This window comes from Schistocerca nitens, chromosome 5 (genome assembly GCF_023898315.1).
Source record: "Schistocerca nitens isolate TAMUIC-IGC-003100 chromosome 5, iqSchNite1.1, whole genome shotgun sequence".
In the NCBI taxonomy this organism is placed as follows: Eukaryota; Metazoa; Arthropoda; class Insecta; order Orthoptera; family Acrididae; genus Schistocerca; species Schistocerca nitens.
In genome coordinates this window covers 259,230,440-259,246,086 of record NC_064618.1, presented here as the reverse complement: position 1 = coordinate 259,246,086, position 15,647 = coordinate 259,230,440, and the positions used below count along the sequence as shown (strand labels likewise).

Sequence of the window (15,647 nt, the reverse complement as noted above, 5' to 3'; positions counted from 1 at the left end):
AACTTGCTCATACAACCCAAACAATGTAATAATCGAGATCTTCGGAAGGTCCTCTGTTGCCACAGCAGTCTGGTTACGCACCTTTGCGCAGTCTATAATATCAAATATAGTAGCTCCATTGCAGAATGTGGTTATAATCTCTTAATAGTGGCACTGGGTAGCGATCGGGCATGGTTCACGAGTTGAGTGCTCTGCAATCACCACATGGATTCCAGACTCACATTTTAGGTACTAAATGCAGTGTGGATGCTTATGGGCTGCTGGAAGGTCAGATGACGTCTCTTCGCAACATCATGTTGAATTCCATTTTAGCAATGGTGAGGTATCCTTGAGCTAATCTTCTCATCCGTAAAGACACAGTTTGTGGTTTTCCCGTGGTGGGGCATATCATGAAAAATTTGATGTGGCATGCCTGGAGATCTTGTTAAGATTATGGAGCAGTGTGACCTTTATGTCGCATGTTCTGGCATCATGATGGCACCCAGTGGCCATAAGACCGGTCAACCTGGCGGACATTTTCTAAGTCCGGTAGGAGCTGATAGTGAGCTAGAAAATCAGCGCCTACGACTACTTTGGCCATGTTCGCTACAAAAAATCCCATGTCATTGACGGCAGAGTCCTAAATTTAACTCTTCCTGCCATGAGCTGTATGTCGCAATAGCTGAATTATTTGTAACAGGCAAGCTAAATGCAACAGATGGTCTACAACAGCGCAGAGACGCTCTGGGCAGGACACTAAGGTTGGACCCTGTGGCTATTAAATACTTCTGGCCTGATACCATCAGTAATGAATAGGCACCGGGACATAGTGGGGCAGCGCCTACTACTGACCACCATTTGCATTTGGATAGGCCCAGGGACTAGCACACTAAAATGGCTGCTCTCCGAATCTTCTGTGGTACCAGCAAGTTGACGGACCAGCATCTGATACAGACTGAGTTGAAGCACGGCTCCTAGATCATTTGCAGCTATTGCTCTGTAGTGACTAGGACATCCTCACAACACCAAAGGGGCAATCTGTCTGCTCAGTGCATTATAATCTGTTGAGATTGGAGGAGTCATGAACAAGCCACTGCCACACATTGTTACAGCACTAACCTGTTGGTTTGGAGAGATGGCTTCTTGAATGTTGTCAGCTAGTTCTGCAACAGTGTCCACGGACATCTCTGTCTGCAATGCAACGATCGCTTTTACTTGTGGCAGCAGATAGCTACTCCATGGAGTGTGCAAGACTTGTCAGGCATTGTTCCGGTTTCCACCTTGCTGCGAAGGTGATGCAGGTACTGGGAAGGTTTTCTGTTGTCTAAGTCTTGTCTAAGCACTTGTCTGATGCGGTCTTCCGGCGATGCTGAGACACTGTGAATAAGCTTGGTCTTTAATCTTTCATAGGTGTTCTCTGCCGGAGGAGCTATGATGACATGCTGGAATTTGAAGTGCAGCACTGATCAAGCTGACTGACTATCAACGCAATTTTAGTCTTATCCGCTACAATTCCAGCAATGTAAAAGCGGCCATTGACCTGGGTAAACCATAGAACTGTATTATGTGGCCAAAATAGCCAGTCACAATAACACACACATTTCCATCCTGTAATTAATGTTACTACAGATCAGTCTTCTCAGCACTGATCATGTCAGGATCACCACTGACGGGATGTAATATATAGTGCTGCTCATACTTAATAAGATTTCAATCACACACTGAGAATAGGCTTGAAAGTTTAACTAGAAATAACAGATTGGAAAAAAATCTGTTGCTAAGGTGACTTGTCAAGACACAGCAAGAATACACAGAATAAACAAAGTCTAAGAGTTACAACTCCAAGAAGTAAGTAATAAACATTAATACAGTGGTCAAAGCAGTGGACACAAACTTGTTGGTTGATGCCATTCATTTGTCACCATACAGTCACTCAACTCACGCTGTAACTGCATCTCTGGATGGTGTGAACGGAGCCAACATGCATAACCACAGCAGTCGACCCGGGCAGTGGTTGCTACAGGATAAAACAGAGAATGAGGAAGAGGAGCAAAATAATGTCCCTAGAAAAATTAAAGTGCTTGAAGAAGCTATTGCATGCATACACCACATTATGCAAGCAACCACAAATTGTATGGTGTAGAAAATGGCACAGGGGGAAAAAAAAAGCAATTTTGAACAGGAAATTCAAACCAGTTTCCATTCTTGATACGAGGTGACAAAGTGAAATGTAAAGCGAATAATCACATGAATGAGATATCAGTAAAACAATACATGAATTTAAAGTTACAGTGAGAACACACACATATGCTATACTATGTATCAATTAGTGTAACAGTTTAGTGTTCTATTGTACAATATACGGTAACAGAACATCTACTGTTCAGGAGTAAAGGTACATAAATATGTGCATAATTACCAATTTATACTTTTGTGCATGATACCTGAAAAATTTTGTGAAGCCTAGGTGTTTTGTCTAGCTTAAAACTTGTCTAATCTGGAAATTGTTTTAATTCCATGCAATTCAATTGTGAACAAGTTTTACTGTATTATGTGGAAAGGATTAAGAATAAAATCAATTTCCTACACAAAACATACAAGTGGGACTACATTAAAATAGAAAAATCTAAGCTTACCAGTTCTTCCACAGACTATGTGTATGTCCTCATATTGTTTTATTTTAATGAACTGTCTTTAGAGGCCAAGTAGAAGAGCATAAATATTCACACACTTTTATCTTCCTTTTCAATGTGAGGGCAAAGTAACGCAGTTACTAAAAGTTTGACAGTCCATTTGGAGAAAGTTGATGTAATCACAAGATTCTAAATGTAATACTTCATTTAGCAGATCTTCACAGGTGTATTTTTCTCTCAATTTCAACAATTTTCTTGACCACAATCTTGTCGTCTGTTTCTTCTTTATACATAATGCTGAAGTCAATGCAGAAAATGCTTTGATAACCATTCCCACTAGCATCAAAATACTTCATGACACGAACAGAGTCTGCTCCGAAAGTGAGGTTACACTGACGAACTTTGCTGGAATGTGTACAGGGTCTTAACTCACAAACAAGTGAATTTTTCATTAGTAATGATATGTGATGCAAACAACAAATGAACAAGCTTTATGGTGGTGTATTCTCCACTGCAATATATGTTAAACGTATTTCTTGAGTCTTGCATTGGGCATTACAGTAGAGTCCCGCAAACTCAGCACGACAAACATATAACGGTGCCACCCCCTCACAGGGCAGAAAAACGAAAAATCCTTTGTATTGCATCACATTCCCATTCTTCCATCACATGACTGGCGCCACTGCGCACTCGACTGCTGTGTCTACCTGCAGCCTTTGGCATGGTTAGCTGATTTCTTAACTGCACTGCTTAAGTCAATGAGAGTGAATACTGTTCAGAGCTGTTTCAAAGGTTTTGTGTGCTTTAGAGACCAATACTCTGCAGGCAAAAGTATGAAAAAAAGTGAGTTTAATGAGGTAAATCAAGCACTTTACATTTGGTTTCGCCAAACAAGAAAGAAGGGCACACCAATTAGTGGGCCAAACTAGCAAGAAGGCCTTGAAATTTTACGACGAATTAAAAAACGACAATGATCCAAATTTGTTGGAAGCACTGGATGGCTTGATTGCTGGGGAAAAAAATGCTATGACATCTGACGGCTTGGTATATGTGTGGAAAAATTATCTGGTGACACAGAGATTAAGTCCCAGTTTCAGGAAAAGTTTGAGAAATTTATTGAACTTGACGGTATGACTAGAGAGCAATTGTGATGAAACAGGGTTAAATTATAAACTGTTACCAGCTTTCTTGCTTTCAAGGAAGAATCATCAACCCATTATTTTAAGAGGAGCAAGGCGATGGTCACAATCTGAGCAAGCAGTAATGTAACACGTGACCACAAATTAAAACTTGGTATCATTGGAAAATCAAAGAACCCACTTAAGTTAAAGCACACTGAAACGGACAAAATTGGTTCGATGCCAAAACCAGCCAAATGCCTCGATGAGTGGTGCAATTTTCAAAGAATGGTTTCATGAAGTATTTGTGCCATCAATTGAGCAGTTTTTAACATCTAAAAACTTTTCTTATTTTGGAGATCTTCCCACCCAGACATTGAAGAGTTAAAAAATGGGGACCTACAAGCGATGTTCTTACCATCCAATGACACAGCATTATGCCAGCCCATGGAGTAGTTTTGGTTAGTCTCAAGAGACTAGTCTCAAGCTGCTATTCTCCCTTCTTTCTGAAACGATGGTCAATTTATAAAGAAAGTTGACCTATTGGATATTGTTGGATTCCTGGAATATGTTAGTCACTAACACTAGTTTGTGCCTGCACAAAACACCTCCAATATGCAGGGAATACATTCGTTGAACATCACGATGAAAGAAATGTGAAATTAATCAAACTTGTGAACAAAATTCCTGGACGTGAAGAAGCTAATGAAAGCCAAAGAGCGATTATAGAATGATACCAACCAAAACATTACATCCAATGCAGAAATTATTGCTGCTGTCACAGTTAATGAAGAAATTCACAAAAATAATGAAGATGTTGACATTGAGGACTCGACTGTAAAGGACCCTACACAGTGATGGATTACAGCCTGTCAAAACTGCCCTTCAGTATTTTGAACAACAAGGTGCGTCAGTAATAGGCACACAGTTCCTCTGTTGTCTTCCTGACAAAGAATCAAAATGCAGAGTGCAGCGCGGAAAACAATAGGACATAATGCATTTCTTTAAAAAAAATTAGGCAGTTTGTTTTTAAAAACGTGTTAGTTCATTTTCATTAGAGAAAGCTTTATGCCCACAAAGTAATTTTCTGAAGTCTGACTTATTCGTTAAATTACTGTATTCATTAACTTTCATTAGTAAAGGCTCTGTGCCTTCGTAAAGCAATTTTCCTTTGATTTAAGGGTAAACTGAAATTTTTGTAAGTTACATTTATATAGAGTTCACACATTAGGTATTTTCTTACATTCATTTGGACAGTTTAAGCCTGAGTTATAGCATTCTTTGTGAACTGTTGTATTCTTAAGCAACAAATAAAAGGTGTTTTATGACAAAAAAATTGTACTGATACTTTCTTTTTTTAAGATCTTTCCTGATAGCCCGACATTTTCACAAACTGTGCCACCCTTTGATCCACATTAGACCATTTTTCTGGACTGTATTACAATGAAATGACTACACATAAAACAACAAAAATTTTCACACTCAGCAAAGGATATTGTTTGTGGACGTAGTTTGGCTTCTGTTGACTCTCCAGTGTTAACATTTTCCTTCCCTGCCCAAGAAAGCTTGAGAAGCACACACTCTTAGAAATATTACAGCACACATCCTGTTTCCAACAAAATATAATATTCACACATGAAAGTACTTGTGAGGTTCAACACACCAAAGGATGTCATATGATGTAACCCCAAGTGAACATGAACCAAGGAGTATCATCATGAAATGTTAACAGTATTTCATTTCATTATTTAATTCCCAGAGTCCACTTATTAATTAAAGTTACACAAATTTTTCAATAGTCTGGTATGTACAGAACTGCAGCCTGATTACATTCATTTGAGTTACTGGACTACTTTTCAGTTTTACTTCTCATTAAAATAATAATACAAAAAATGTGGAAAAGTGAGGACTGTAACATTTATTTATGTGGTTTTTGTTTTGTGTTAGAGCAATATCTTATAAATGAAAGAGAAAGAACTAGGCCAATGTATAGCAGACTCTGGTACTTGCATGAACTGCAGCAACTGACTATAACCTAAGGGGTAACATAGCTACATTCATTCATATTATAGCTACGTTCATATTAAAACTGATTTCATGTTTTTATAGTGATTAGAGATCTGTACCACCCATTATTGGTCTAGTCCAGTGGACCAAAAATTACAAGTAGACAAAGAATTGACAACCGTGTACCAGTCATCATCATGGCACTGTTATGCTCACTTTTGAACATATATAACAAAAATATATGTGTATTCTGGAAGACAGTCATACATTTATATTTATGTTTAAGTTAATAAGAAGTTAGTAATTACTTTTAATTAGAGAGATTAATCAGGCATGAAGTTTGCTTTCATAACAATGTGTCTGAAAGTTAGCAGTTTTCTCCCCGGCCAAGTACATTATTCTTACAGCTATAAAAACAAATTACTCTGGATATTTCCTGTCCTCCACATTCAGTACTGTGAATTTGAGTGAGGTAAATGCAGATGTAAATGCTTTGAAAATAGGTGTGATTTATGAATATTTAATTTTGATTTATTACAGACATGATTAAGCTTGTGAAATTAACTAGCCTGCTTATCTCGAATGAAGTAATGCAAAATCGTATTTTTATTTCCTTTCACATTGCTTTTCAATTCTTTAGTCTTAGCTTTATAATTCCAAGATTCAACTAGTTCCATTTGCATTTCATATGGCAGTTCCCTGAACACTGATTGATCAACACCATCTGGACACTTACATTCAACAGGAAAGTCTCTTTTCATTGCTTGCACACAATCATCTTCCAATGTACATACAGAATGCAAATAATCACTATCTAATTTTTTCTCCATTTTATTGTGAGGCAATTCTTCTGAGGAAGTTTCTTCAACAGAATCACTTGAATTCAGATGAATATCCGAGACTCTTAACTTGCTAGGAGATGCATCATCACTGTCATCATCCATGCACACAGTTCTCTTCCTTCTTGCAACCCAAGAATCTATTCTTGTTTTCTTTGGTGATGGTTCTGGTTCAGATTCTGAGCCAGATTTTTCTGTGTTATGAACGCATCTATGAACTGGGAATGGCTGTGAAGGTGACTGCTCCATTCCGTTACCGATCCCTGACAGATACTTGTAAGATGTAACTGACTGAACAGACAAATCTTTTTTTAAGAATGAAGCTATGGAACTTTTTCCCGTCTTTCGCTCCTGAAACTTGGTAAATCCTACACCAACAAGAGTCAGATGAAATGGTTTGGATATATTAACCATTTTGTGAAATAACTGCATGACTGAACTCATTAACTTTTCAGTAACGTCACTTGAAAGCTGTTCACAGTTAGCAGTAGTAAAAAATGATGGAGGTATATTACATTGCTTGCTCTCCCTGTGACTCACTTTTGTGACACTGTCATACTTTCTTACAGTTACTTTAACAGCACAAGGTATCCGTCCATCTTCATTTAACAAGACCATAAGTCTTTGCAGCAACACTGAAAATTTACTTCGCACCTCTGATTCCAAATTTACTTTTCGGCAACCATCCTCAAGGCTAATTGTATGTGGCTTACCAGACTGTTTTACAGGTAAATTATCAATACCAAAGCTTAGCCTTTTCAAGCGTATAGCATTATCAACACCAACCGCACGTCTTAATTTCTCCATACTGCAGTTCTGAAGGTCACTGATTGATGTTATGTCTACTGATTGCAAGGTCTCACATAACCTGGATCCTATGCCTGGGATACATCTCAAACCTGGAAGACCTGACACTAAATCTAGGGCACAGCATGCAAATACGGTTGTTTGCTGATCAGGCTTATTAACAGAGCATACCAATTTTGACAATAACTTGTTGTACGATATTCCTGCACAGCAGGTTAAACCCAAGTCGCTTTTTATTTGCTTCCTAATTTTACTTGCAATATGCGAACCAATACACAGGCGTTCATGGCAGCCACAGTCACATTCATCCATTATATTTTTGAATATTTTTCCATCTGCAGCTGTCCTCTCAGTTTTAAAGTCTGACTGAGATACCAAGTGGCTTACATCAACAAAATTTTCATCTAACCCTAATCGCTCAACCTGCGTACTGAAATTTTGTAATAGGTTTGTTACTTTGGATGACATTTGTCTATAATCATGCAAATCTTCTCCACAAACAAGCACTAGCTGTGGACACAGGCTCTGAGCTTCTCGAACTTCCATGCACTTCTTAACACCATATTCTCTTGCTATGTAGTTGCAGGTAACCACTAGGTTTTTTTGTTGTATGCCAACGGGTAAATCTTTCAGTGATGGATTTTTCAATATCTCCACTTGGGCATAAAAACAATCTATATCAATGTGAATAATGGTCCGTCGGTGATCATTTTGTGAACCCAACTCTAAAGGCTGCCCAAAATCATCCATAACAGTTACCTGCAACAGAGACATAACAACTATGTCAGTGTCATATGTATCAGTGTATGACACTAAATGATGTTAGAGATTACATATATGTTAAAGCCATTTAGAAACACCAGTAAAAAATGTAATTTCTGTGTCATTATATATAATATATACGTGTGTGTGGTGTGTGTTGGGGGGGGGGGGGGGGGCAGAAACCTTCAAAGTAACTTTTTACATTTGAAAAGTGTTACAGTTAGGAACAATAACTCTTTTTTTACTACATTGTCCTGTTCATTATGTGATACTGTTAGGCAGTTCTAGAAATATTCTGAAATACAACCATGTTTTGCTACCATTATATCATTTCCATTATTTATAGGGGTATTTACACTAATGCAGGCATATGTTGATAATTCTTCTCCCAGTTTGCATACGTAGTTTAGGGTTTGTTCGGAGCCTCTTCCAGTTTCACTAGATCCATATTTAGTAGTATGTAACTGGAGTCTCTAATTTTCACGCGTATGTACTACTGAAGGCAGAGAACATCCTCTTCCCAATTGCCTGTTTTGCAGTCATTCTTGAGCAAAGTGAGACAGGTAACTACCCTCCTCCACCACCCACACTGAAGACAACATGTAAGGACATTCTTTATTAACTTTATTTTCTATACATGAACGTGTTATTTACCTGCTAGCAGAGAGGGAAGGGGTTGCTTTAAATTACAATAAAATCACTTGTTACTTTCTTTAATTTTTTTAGAGAATATGAAGCAATAAAGTCCCCCCCCCCCCATATATATTTGAATATAGTATATACAATGTAAAACAAGATCCAAGCTATAAAAACAATACTTATATCTGTAGAATGCATCTTGTTATTAGGTAATTTGTGGCAGAAGTTCTAACAAGACCAAACAGATGAAACAAGCTCACATTAGTTACAAGGGTTAAAAAAGTGTCTTTCAACAAACATGTATACAAATACACTGAATATAAACCAAATTATTTTATTCCAGTGAAAGATAGCTAAATCAGGTTCTCTGAAAATAAGTTGGTACAATAACAGTGCAGAACTGAACTTCAGAGGTCAGAGTTCCCTACCCAAAGGGATCATTGCACTGGTAGCGGGGGCTGTGTGGAGTGAACTGTGATTTATTAGGTTAGAGTGTCTTAGGAAAGGACAAAAAGGGTGCAGGTGAAACACAGGACAAGGATTGCTGTAGGAATCATAGGTGTTATAGCAGTAAATTGTCACAGCTGTGATGGAAACGAACCCCAGCTCCAGGCCCGAATAGAAACTCTTGAGCACAAATCGTTGTAGGTACTGAAAGCCAGCTGGATAAATTTAGCCAAAATTTTTACAAAGGACTTGAAGGTACCGAAAAATATTATATACATATTCGCTTGACGTTTTCCTACGAGACAACCTCCATTCCTTCCTAATCAACTATGAAATTATAGACCAGATTTGGCTTAAATTCAAAGAAATAGTATTGACCACAAGGAAGAGATTTATACCAAATCAATTAATAATAGATGGAACTGACCACCCACAGCACACAAAACAGGTCAAAAAACTGCTGCAGAAACAATGAAAAAAGGCATGCCAAATTTAAAAGAACGCAAAATCCCCATGATTGGCAAAGTTTTAGAGAAGTTTGAAATTTAGCAGGAACTTCAATGCGAGGTTCTCTAAAGTTTCTAAAACAAAACTCTGGCTTGAAATCTGGCAGAAAATCCATAGAGATTCTGATTGTATGTGAAATACACCAATGGCCAGACACAATCAATACCTTCACTGTGCAATAGCGAAGGTAGTGTTACCAATGAATGTGCCACTAAAGCAGGGTTATTTAATACAGTTTCCCAAAATTCCTTCACGAAAGTATTACAGAAGTGAAATCAAGAACTGCTGCCAACATGAATAACTTAGAAGTAGGTATTCCAAGAGTAGCAAAGCAGCTAAAATCACTTAATAAAGTCTAGTCCTCCCATCTAGACTGTATACCAGTTAGATTCCTTTCAGAGTATGCTGATATAATAGCTCAGTATTGAACATCATATACAACCACTCATTTTTAAGAATTGAAAGTTGCACAGGTAGCATATACAACCACTCATTCGAAGAAAGATCCATACCTAAGAATTGAAAGTTGCACAGGTAGCACTAGTATGCAAGAAAGGAAGTAGAAGTAATCCAATGAATTACAGACCCGTATCACTGGCACCGATTTGCAGTACGTTGGAACACACACTGTGTTCAAAAATTGTGAATTAGCTCGAGGAAAACAATCTGATGATGCACAGTCAGCACGGATTCCGAAAATATTGTTCTTGTGAAACACAACGAGCTGTTCATTCTCAAAAACTAATGAATGCTATCAAAAGGGGACCTCAAACTGATACCATATTTCTGGATTTTCAAAAGGCTTCTGATATTGTTCCTCACAAGGGCTTAAAACAAAGTTGCGTGGCTATAGAGTATCGTCTCAGCTGTGCAACTGCATTTCTGATTTCCTGTCTGGAAGATCACAATCTGCACTAATTGATGGACAGTTATCAAGTAGAACAGATGTGGTATCTTGCGTTCCCCAAGGAATTGTCATAAACCCTCTGCTGTTTCTAATCCATAAAAATGATTTAGGTGACAATCTGAGCAATCATCTTAGATTGTCTGCAGATGATGCTGTGATTTACTGTCTATTAAAGTCATCAGAAGATCAAAACCAATTGCAAAATGGTTTAAACACAATATCTGTGGTGTGAAAAATGGCAACTGACCCCAATTAATGAAAAGTGTGAGATCATGCACTTGAATACTAAAAGCAATCTGTTAAATTTCGGTTACACAATAAATCACACAAATCAGACTGTCGAGCAACCTCAATTTGTACAATAACATAGATAATGTGGAGAAGGCAAACTGAAAACTGTGTGTCATTGGAAGAACACTTAGAAGATGCAACAGATCTACTAAAGAGACTGCCTACACTACACTTGTCCGTCCTCTGCTAGAGTATTGCTGGGCAGTATGGGATCCTTACCAGATTGGATTGACGGAGAACAACAAAAAAGTTCAAAGAAGAGCAGCTCATTTTGTATTATTATGAAATAGGGGAGAGATTGTCACGGATATGATATGTAAGTTGGGGTGGCAATCATTAAAACAATTTTTCATTATGGCAAGATGTTTTCATAAAATTTTCAATTATCAGTGCTTCCCTATGACTGCGAAAGTATTTTGTTGATGCCCATCTACTTACGGAGGTATGATCACTCCGATAAAACATGAGAAATGAGAGCTTAGACAGAAAGATTTAAGTGTAAATTTTCCCTGCGCACTGCTAGAGATTGGAATGGTAGAAAAATGGCATGAAACTGGCTCAATGAACCCTCTGCCAGACACTTAATTGTGAATTGCAGAATAGTCATGTAGATACAGATTTAGAGTGCCGAAAGACAAAGTTTGTAAAAATAAAATACTCTGATGTGTTAAAAATATGCAACAATGAAGTTTTGCTGTGGGAAACAATAGTGAAATTGGAACAATGACTGTGAAGATTTTCCGTATTTCCCTCATGTCAGAGAGACAAGCTCAGCAGTCAATTCAGCCCGACATCGCACACTGTGTACACCTACATTTACACCCGTACTCTGCAAACCAAGGTGAAATGGCAGCAGAGGGTATGTGCCATTGTAACAGTTATTAGGACTTTTTTCCCATTCTATTCATGTAGAACTGTGGAAAGAATGATTGCTTAAATAACTCTACATGCACTGCAATTAGTGTAATTTTTGTGATACGTATGAGAGCAATATGTAGTGGGGTTGCAGTATATTTCTAGATCCATCAGTTAAAGTTAATTACAGAAACTTTATAAGCAGGCTTTCTACAGCATTCATCATGTCTATCTTGAAACATTCACCATTTCAGTTTTTTCGGTATTTTTGTGACATTCTCTTATAGTTGTATCTATTCAATATCCCCCGTTAGTCATATATTGTACAGGTCCTACATAATTGATCAATATCCTTTGAGTAGTTACACGTGTGTTTTGTATGCAGTCCCCTTCATAAACTGATTGCATTTCCTTAGCATTCTACACTAGAAAAATAACACTACCTAATCAACCCACAGATACGCCATATGTGTTAAGAAGTCTCTCATTATGTTTAACAAATTTTGTAAGTTCTTCATACTTTCAGTCACACACATCATCACACAGTGAAACTCAACACTGGTACCTGTGGCAACTTACAATGCATAGTATTCACCTCATTATGAGCCAACAAGAAATCCTTTTAAGTTAATTCTGAGATTTGAATCTTTTGTAGGGTTTACTGTGCAGGTTACACATGTATGCTGTCAAAGATTTAATTTCATTTAATAATGGATTTTTGTTGACAGTAATTTATTGCCCAAATGAAAATCTGCTGACAGAAAACTGTGCAATGAACTTACCACTAATTAATGCTATGATAGGGCTGACTTTAAATGCATGCTGGGGAAGGCTCAACTTCTGAATGTGAAAATCATATAAGTAATGGATTTTCTGAGTGTAAGGATTCTCATTACTCTCACAGTCCACATGCTATCAGCAATATACAAACTATTTCTTTAAGAGATCATGCTATCACATTGTACCAACATCAGCTTCTGCAATATAGCCATCTTTCTGCAGTTAACTTCATGAAGAACACACCTGGAATTGGAAGGTATGTAGATATTTGAATAACTAACATAAAAAGTTCATTCAACACAATTTTTTATACAACTGAAAATGAAATTAAATGATGGAAACTCCATGTTGGAATATCAACTACATAAGGAAAAGATAGATCACTACTTATCATAAAGATGATACAATAAGTCACAGACAAGCACAATTAAAATTACACATTAGCTTTCTGCCGCAGCCTTTGTCAGAAAAGGATGGAAGGACAGACAGACATGCACGTGCGCAAACACACACACACACACACACACACACACACACACACACACACATTCATTCTTACATAAAAGCAAACGGAGATGGCAGCCTTGTTTACACAAGGTGTGTGCTTGCTTCTGCGAATGGATGTGTGTATCTCCCTTTCTGGCGAAGGCTGTGGTGGAAAGCTAATGTGTAAATGTCTCTTAGCTGTCCTTATCTGCAACTTAATGTATCATCTTTAAGGTAAATAGCAATCTATCTTTTCCTTATATTGTTACAAATGAAATTATTGAGATCAAAAACATTGAAGAGCACGAGTTTATGGCCAAAAATGGATAAATATTGACAGCGTTCTATTCAAGGCATTTCATAGGTTGCTGTCACTTGGTTGTATATTACTGATAATTTGGAAAGTTTACAAAGAGACTGTGAGATAAGGGAACGGGCCAGAATATATTTTGGGTGATGCCACGAAACTCATTCAGTAAAACATAATTTGTTGCACAATTTGATAAGAAATTAAGTAGAAAAGAAAGAGGAAAAATTTAGAAATATTTGGTAGAAGTCTTTCCCAGATTATATAATCTTGAAGTAAATGTGACTGTCAATAAGTAAATGGTAGGTTTTTCGGGTTGATGTCCCAGACAATATGTTCTAAGTGAACCATCAAAGTATGGGATAAGAACATGGACAGCTTGTGGCTGGGGAACTTCAGATGTACTAAAATTACAAATTAATGTGGGCGAAGCCACATGAGCAGCACCAGAAATAAAAAATAAAAAAAAAATAAAGTTAAAAAGGTATGATGATGTGTAAGATCTTACCAGTGAACCAAGAGTTGAGAATGTAACATACAACAACTTTTTTTACTTCCTTTGAATCCAGACAGCAGTTGTTAAAAAGGAAAGTGACACTATTAGGAACTCCACAGAAAATCATGTCAGAACTCCCACAGCAAATAATGAACAGTGAAGTTCACAGTCATCATTTAACTTCAAAAGTGACATTACTGTGGTCAATTACATCTCAAAGAAAAACAAAAAAATATTATGAGTATGAGTCATCACAATGGCAAAATCAGCAAGACATATGACAAGAACAAAGATTACAACAGAACAAAGAGGCTGTAAATAAAATGCATATCAATAATTGTATTCTACATTTCAGATATTTTTGCATACATTACTTATGTTTTCTGACTTCCATAGATCCCAGTTACAATGCAAACAAATTGACAAGAAGTATTCTTAGAAGAATTTGTAAAATCACTCATAAAACAACATACTGCATCAAAATCACACCTTCCAACATCGAACAAATCAATGAAGATTTTCAAGAATATCCTAAATCCTGAAAATATGGATGCAGGAGCAACTGGCCACTGTCCAGAAACAACTGAAAGCTGTGTTGGCCATGATCGAAAGGCTTCAGGCTGCTGCCATCAGTTGCTGAGGAGCTGATGTGGCTGAGGCCACAGTTTTAACACCTTTGGTGCTTGCAGTGTCATCTGGTACCTCTGATGTTACAGTTCCTTCAGATTCGCTCCTCACGACCGGTTTACATTCACCTGAGTGTGAACGGTGAACAATGCCGGGGCTACAAATCTCTGAGTGGCAGGCAAAAGTAGATAACAGCAGTACAGCTGTCCTCTTCCACCTCAAAAACAACTTGTATGTCTTGCTGATTGCCAAAAGTACACCTCAACCAACATGGGATGATTTGCTTGTTGGGACTAGTGCCGACCTCCAAATTTCCAGACAATTGTCGAGAGGTTTGTTGGTCAGTGAGAGCTTCAAGGTTTGGCAGGTGATACAGTCCCTGTGGAAATAGTAGTTAGGATGGAAAGGAAGGCTACTTTCCACTCTGTATGCTTGGCAGGGCAGGGCAGGGGCGAGAAGGGGGGGGGGGGGAGTTAGCTAATTGTGACTCAGCACTAATGATGCCTGCTGGGGGTCTGGGACCATCCTCAGTCCCTACAGAAGTCTGGCTGCATTTGTGGTGGTGTTTGGTTTGTTGGGCACTCAACTGCATGGTCATCAGCACCCGTACAAAGTCCCAATTTTTACACAGTCCAATTTGTACACAATCCAATCCAACTACTGTCATGAATGATGATTATGATGATGAAATGATGAGGACAACGCAAACACCCTGTCCCCATACAAAGACAATCCTCAACCCAGCCGGGAATCAAACCTGGGATCCCGTCAGCCAGAGGTAGCAACGTTAGGCACTACACCACGAGCTGCGGGCAGCTATGTCGGTGAAGACAGTTTTCCTAATACATGGGGCAGAAACTGAGCTATTGATCTACAGCATCATTCCCAGAACTGATCACAATCTTCTGGTTCCAACCCAAATGGAAAGCTTCAATATCAGAGACTCAGATGATTATGTAATGACCTTGGCTGCAGATTACTCCACAGCCAAAATCATATGGCAAACTGTAGACCCCTTCTTAATAAGTCAGAGATGCACTACACACAGGACGAAGCTACTGGATTAGAAGAGTAAATCTGGCATATGCCTGTGGGTTTTTAGGATAGATAAATGCCTTGCACAGGCCCAACAACTGTTCTGTTTTCAGAAAGGGAAAAAT

At 38.0% G+C, this 15,647-nt stretch overlaps 1 protein-coding gene across 8 annotated transcripts in view; it reads right to left on the bottom strand.

Moving 5' to 3' along the window:
• Positions 1 to 5,060: 5,060 nt before the first annotated feature.
• The window catches only part of LOC126259375 (DNA polymerase iota), a 49,891-nt gene continuing 39,304 nt past the window's right edge, over positions 5,061 to 15,647 (bottom strand). For 4 of the 8 annotated variants that reach the window (XM_049956120.1, XM_049956119.1, XM_049956121.1 and 1 more), the window contains one exon: positions 5,062 to 8,142. In XM_049956120.1, coding sequence (XP_049812077.1) covers positions 6,298 to 8,133 — 1,836 coding nt within the window. In that variant the 5' untranslated portion in view covers positions 8,134 to 8,142 and the 3' untranslated portion in view covers positions 5,062 to 6,297. Of the gene's footprint in view, positions 8,143 to 13,872; positions 13,911 to 15,647 lie in introns of those variants that run through there. The other 4 variants (XM_049956123.1, XM_049956118.1, XM_049956117.1 and 1 more) reach the window with 2 other exon arrangements.